Below are 5952 nucleotides of genomic sequence, written 5' to 3'. Positions count from 1 at the left end.
ATATATAAATTTAAACGGGTATTCGGGTCGGGTGTGGGTCGGATTATATCAAACCCGCCTCCATACCCGAACCCGAAAATCCCCATACCCGATTACCCAATTATTTAATCGGGTCTAAAAATCCCTCCATACCCTCTTCTATTCGGGTCAGGTATCGGATCCTCCAACGGGTTCGGAGGAAATTGCCATCCCTAGATGAGATCCACATCCAATATCCAATACCCAAGAAGAAGAATTAACTGATATATTTACTTTAATATAGAACATATCAATGCCAGAACAACTCTTCTGGGCTAGATATCCCACGCAGTTGTGCTTCCAATGTCCAGGTTTCTTTTAGTGGAAGCAAATTTGTTCTGTCTTATTAGGCTTTGTGGGCCTTTTAGTAACCTTTGGAGCTTGCTTCTTATCGGGCTTGTTTTTCTGAAAAGAGCAAAACACTTATTTCCCTTTCCTCATGAGCCTTTTTTTGTCCCAGACAAGGAGCCCGCTATGGAAACTAGCTTTTCTTTCTTGATGATGGCATCATAAGTATTAAAAATATATATTAGCTCTTCAAGGCTAGCCTCGATATTTTTTTTTAATGAAATTGCTTCCATTAAATAAGGTAAAAATAGATTATAGGTACAAGTACTCTGGGCATTCCCAGGCAAAATCCAACAAACAACATCAAATCTTAACTAATCTATTGCAACACATCTAATACATTAACCACATAGTCATAGTCTAACTTGACTGATTACTATATATCTATTACAGTAATCGCATTTGGGATGCACCGAAATATGAGAATCTTGATTTTCTTTATTATAACCGCAACATCTGGCTTTTCACTTTCGAACATTGCTCTGTTCCTTGCATTCCGAACATGATAAAACGTACCTGCGAGAGCCATACATCTCATTTTTTAAGGACCGAATTCCCACGGTATGCCCCTCGAAAGGCTCAAAGAACAGCAGCTGCTGATCCCATTTTTTTCTTCATATCCAACCAGTTTCTAACTTCATCCCAAATGTTCTTCGAAATCCAGCAAGAGAAAAATAGATGAGCACCAGATTCTGAAACCGCTTTGCATAACGCACAAGATTCATCTTGACGAGGACCAAGTCTATACCAAGTGAGTAGCTTGGTGTGTGCAAATAGCCATAGAATAAACTTGTGCTTTTGCAGTATGAATGTCTTGGATATTAGAGGTTTCAATGGCCATCTTCCAACTTTTAGGCCAAAGAAATCATAAACATACTTGAGACATGTCGCTTTGCCAAACCAAATGCTCAAGCACATTATAGCCCCATCAGTCGAGCCCAAAGCACCTATCAACAAGTCCTAAATACCAATTATCTGTTTAATTAAATGTGATTTCTCTTTATGCCATTCCCAATGCCACACATTACCATATTTACCATATTTGTGATACACCCATTTAATCCACATATTGTCTTTCTTCAAATGAATCTTCCAAAGTGTCTTACAAATCAAAGCCTGGTTCCAAGCATGTAAGTTTTTCAGCCCCCATCCACCATCGTCAACCGGTTTGTACAATGATTTCCAAGCAATAGGAGGACGTTTACTTGGCCATAAAAATTTCTCGCATAATGAATAAATAATATCAAAGATATTAACCGGGATAGGGAGGATGGATAACCAGTAACAATTCACCACCTGAATCACAGATCTAATCAGCTCAAGTTTCCCTGCATAAGAAAGTACGTGTCGAGGCCAAGAATTAAGTTTAGCTGCAATTGCATCCACCAGCAAACCATAATATGATTTTCGGAGCTTTCTTGATGCCAACGGTATTCCCAATAACGGAATGGGAGATCACCCTAACAACAACCTGTAATTTGTATACACTACAAGAAAAAAGGCCTACGACAACTGTTTTTCCCCGTTGTTGTAGGTCTTTTAAAACTGTTGTTAAAGCCCCTGTGGTTAAAGGGTTCGCTCAAAGACAACGGTTTTTATCCGTTGTTGAAGCTATAATTTGCGACGGTTTTTAAAAATCGTCGCACGTAAATATCTCGACGATTTTTGTTAAACCATCGCTAAAATTAGCGACAGTTAGGCAATGCATTCCGTCGCTAATTTTAGCGACAGTTCATTCATGATTTCCTTCGCTAATATTTTCAGTAAAATAAAAAAATTACTTTTAACAATTTAATAATTCTAAAAAAACTTGTAATTTGAATAGACTAAGATCTTAAAACTTAAAAATTTAACAAAAATAAAACGAAAAAATTTACATAAATAAGCGGGGATTTCAAAAACTTGGAACAATTTTTTAAAATTACCGAAACTAAAATTATGTAAGAAAAATTTTAAGTGTTGTGAAGTTGTGAGTTTTAAAATGGACCGAGTGAGTGGGTATTTATAGAAGAGTTGCGATGGGTTTTGGTTAATACGTCGCTAATAGCGACGGGTTTTTAGTGACGGTTTATTAATGACCCGTCGGCGATCTATAATTTGCGACAGTGTTTTCTCATCCGTCGCTAATTTTAGCGACGGTTATGCTAACACCGTAGCGAAAATTAGCGACGGTTATAATAACACTGTCGCGAAAATTAGCGACGATGTAATAATAACCGTCGCTAAGTATAAATATGCGACAGATTTAATTAAAACTGTCGCTAAATATAGCGACAGATATTATACCTTCGCTATATATAGCGACGGTTGTAGGCCAAACCATCTCTATTTTCAATTTCGCGACGGTTTACATAAAATCGTCGCTAAAGATAGCAGTTTAAGAAAACTGTTGTCAATTGTCAAAAAAAAAAACACGCTAATAGACAACGTTTCTATAAACCGTTGTCTTTGACCCTAAAAAACGCTCAAAAGACAACGGTTTTACAAAACCGTTGTCATTGACCCTAAAAACCATTGTCTTTGACACCTAAAAGACAACAGTTTTTATAAAACCGTTGTCTTTTGTTTAAAAAACACACCTACGACAACGGTTTTCACTAAAACCGTTGTCAAAAAGCATACGACAACGGTTTTAGTAAAAACCGTTGTCGTATGTGTGTTGTTAATGGTGATTTTTCTTGTAGTGATAATATCCCGACGCACATCCATATCCACACTGGCCAAACAAATACTAGATTTAAACAAGTTCATTCTCAAACCAACCATATCCCCAAATTCATTCAAACAATTCATAATCATTGACACACTATGCACATCACCTCGAGAAAATAACAACACATCATCCGCATAAGCAAGGTGTGTAATGTGTAAATTATGACAGTTAGGATGGAATCCAAACACAATAGATCTAGACATGCGTTTCAGTGAACATGAGAGTACCTCAAGACAGATGAGTAAATAGAAATGGGGAGAGCGGGTCACCTTGTCTAAGTCCTCTCTTACTATCAAAGTGTCCATGATACTATCCATTATTGCCGATGGAGTAAGAAGTTGTGGAGACACATTCCATGATCCAAGTAATGAATTTGGCACGGAAATTCAGTAATGTAAGAACCTCTTGCAGGAAATCCCAGTCCACTGTGTCATAAGCTTTCTGTATATCCACCTTTAGAGTGCATCTCGGAGTGCCTCGCCTACGTGCGTATTTCTTGAGCAATTCTTGTGCAAGATATATACTATCAACAATAGATCGACCCTATATAAATGCTGCTTGTGCCTCATTCACTATCCCACCAATAAATTGCCTCAGTCTCCCAACTAAGACTTTAGATATGATCTTGTATAGAACAATGCAGCAAGAGATCGGTCTATAATTATTAACCGATGATGGATCCACATATTTTGGAACCAAGGCAATAATTGTGTGGTTCCATTGCTTCAAAAAACGTCCACTGGTAAAGAATTCCTGAATTGATTCAAAGACGTCACAACCAATTATATTCCAAGCCGATTTAAAAAAAAGGACCCAAAACCATCAGTACCTGGGGCTTTATCATTGTCAATGTCGAACAATGCTGCACGGAATTTAAAATTTTCATTCTCAAACCAGCCATATCCTCAAATTCATTCAAACAATTCATAATCATTGACACACTATGCACATCACCTCGAGAAAATAACAACACATCATCCGCATAAGCAAGGTGTGTAATGTGTAAATTATGACAGTTAGGATGGAATCCAAACACAGTAGATCTAGACATGCGTTTCAGGGAACAAAAGAGTACCTCAAGACATATAGTAAATAGAAACGAGGAGAGCGGGTCACCTTGTCTAAGTCCTCTCTTACCATCAAAGTGTCCATGATACTAGCCATTAATGCTGATGGAGTAAGAAGTTGTGGAGACACATTCCATGATCCAAGTAATGAATTTGGCAGGGAAATTCAGTAATATAAGTACCTCTTGCAGGAAATCCCGATCCACTGTGTCATAAGCTTTCTGTATATCCACCTTAAAGTGCATCTCAGAATGCCTCGCTTACGTGCGTATTTCCGGAGCAATTCTTGTGCAACATGTATACTATCAACAATAGATCGACCCTGTATAAATGATGCTTGCGCCTCATTCACTATCCCACCAATAACTCGCCTCATTCTCTCAACTAAGACTTTAGATATGATCTTGTATAGAACAGTGCAGCAAGAGATCGGTCTATAATCATTAACGATGATGCATCCACAGATTTTGGAACTAAGGCAATAATTGTGAGGTTCCATTGCTTCAAAAAACGTCCACTGGTAAAGAATTCCTGAATTGCTTCAAAGACATCACAACCAATGATATTCCAAGCCGATTTAAAAATGGACCCAAAACCATCAGTACCTGGGGCTTTATCATTGTCAATGTCAAACAGTGATGCACGGACTTCTTCTATCGTTACTGGATCTGTGAGTTGTTTCCAATCACAATCAGAAATTCACGGGCCACTGTTGAATATTATACGCTGCATAGTGGTCCTCACTGCTTTGCAACCCAAAATTGCTTTATAGCATTCCACAAACTGCTCACTAATCTCCAACGGATTACATGTGGTGGTGCCATCATTTCTCCGAATAGCCACTATAGCCTTCATCTTAGAATTTATCTTGATGAGGTCATGGATGAATTTAGTACGCCGATCTCCCTGTCTTAGATAGTTACACTTTGCTTTTTGTGCAATCAAGGATCTTTCTACTTCTACAAGTAGATCTGTTGATTTTCTGACTTTTAAGTACTCATCTGGCATTACCCCAACCGATAACATCGAAGTTTGCATAGGTACTGACTTAGTTCTTGCTGCCTCGGCTCGAGCTGAGATACCACTGAACTGTTTAGCATTAAATCCTAAAAGTGGTCTAAGTCTTTTCAACATCTGTTTCAATCTGTATTGCCAAGTCCCATGCCCTTCGAAGTGCCAATGCTTCTCCACAATATCCCCAAACTTTTCACTAAGAGCCCACATATTGAAAATTTTGAAAGGTTTTTTAGTTCTCACTTGTTCCTTCATCAATGAAACAATCATCAATGCATGATCAAAAATACAACCAGAAGGCATGAATTCCACTAAACTATCAAACTCGGATTAACCAAGGAATCCAATATAGGACCATATAGCTTATCGGCATCCTTTTCATCCAAATGGAGTTCACAAGCACCCGGTCTAATTTACTTCAAATTGTTGGACTAATCCAAGTATAGTAACACCCCATGAAGCGTAAATCCATCAATTACAGCAATGCAACACATTCAGCAAAGTCTTTAACCTCATAGTTCTTAACTGGCAGCCAACCCATTTTCTCATCTTGTGTCAACACATTGTTAAAATCACCTAGTAGTATCCACGGTAGGTTACAATTAACTCCAAATGTAGAACCCGTAACTTAAACTACGTATAAGTCATGCATAATTCTAGTATTTAAATTAAAATGATTTTTATTACATGAGTTTCTAAATTTGATTATTTTACGTAGTAGTTTAAATTTTTGTCGTCTCAATTATGTCAGTGAGGCCGGACTGGAGTTGGAGTTTTGAGATAGAAGTTAAG

The 5952-nt window shown here is 37.8% G+C and overlaps 1 protein-coding gene across 1 annotated transcript; it reads right to left on the bottom strand.

Annotated features, from left to right (window-relative positions):
* Window positions 1-945: 945 nt before the first annotated feature.
* On the bottom strand, window positions 946-5701 carry LOC140963952 (uncharacterized). The gene is made up of 8 exons (XM_073423432.1): window positions 5640-5701; window positions 5496-5568; window positions 4872-5409; window positions 4752-4814; window positions 4411-4677; window positions 3909-3983; window positions 1395-1694; window positions 946-1313 (listed from the first exon to the last, which is right to left on the bottom strand). The coding sequence occupies exons 1-8, from the start codon at window positions 5699-5701 to the stop codon at window positions 946-948; spliced, it is 1746 nt and encodes a 581-aa protein (XP_073279533.1).
* Between the last annotated feature and the right edge of the window lie 251 nt (window positions 5702-5952).

This window comes from Primulina huaijiensis, chromosome 18 (genome assembly GCF_012295235.1).
Source record: "Primulina huaijiensis isolate GDHJ02 chromosome 18, ASM1229523v2, whole genome shotgun sequence".
In the NCBI taxonomy this organism is placed as follows: Eukaryota; Viridiplantae; Streptophyta; class Magnoliopsida; order Lamiales; family Gesneriaceae; genus Primulina; species Primulina huaijiensis.
Note: the sequence above shows the minus strand (reverse complement) of the source record. Positions and strands in the feature narration are given on the sequence as shown.

What these genes read in the sequence shown, in the direction of transcription:
- LOC140963952 (XM_073423432.1), bottom strand. Translation starts at nt 5,701, where the DNA reads ATGGGTTGGCTGCCAGTTAAGAACTATGAGGTTAAAGACTTTGCTGAA. An exon ending in TGACAATGATAAAGCCCCAG is followed by an intron (nt 4,678 to 4,751) that starts GTACTGATGGTT and finishes GAAGCAATTCAG; the next exon opens with GAATTCTTTACCAGTGGACG. An exon ending in TGACAATGATAAAGCCCCAG is followed by an intron (nt 1,695 to 3,908) that starts GTACTGATGGTT and finishes TTTCTTATGCAG; the next exon opens with GGAAACTTGAGCTGATTAGA.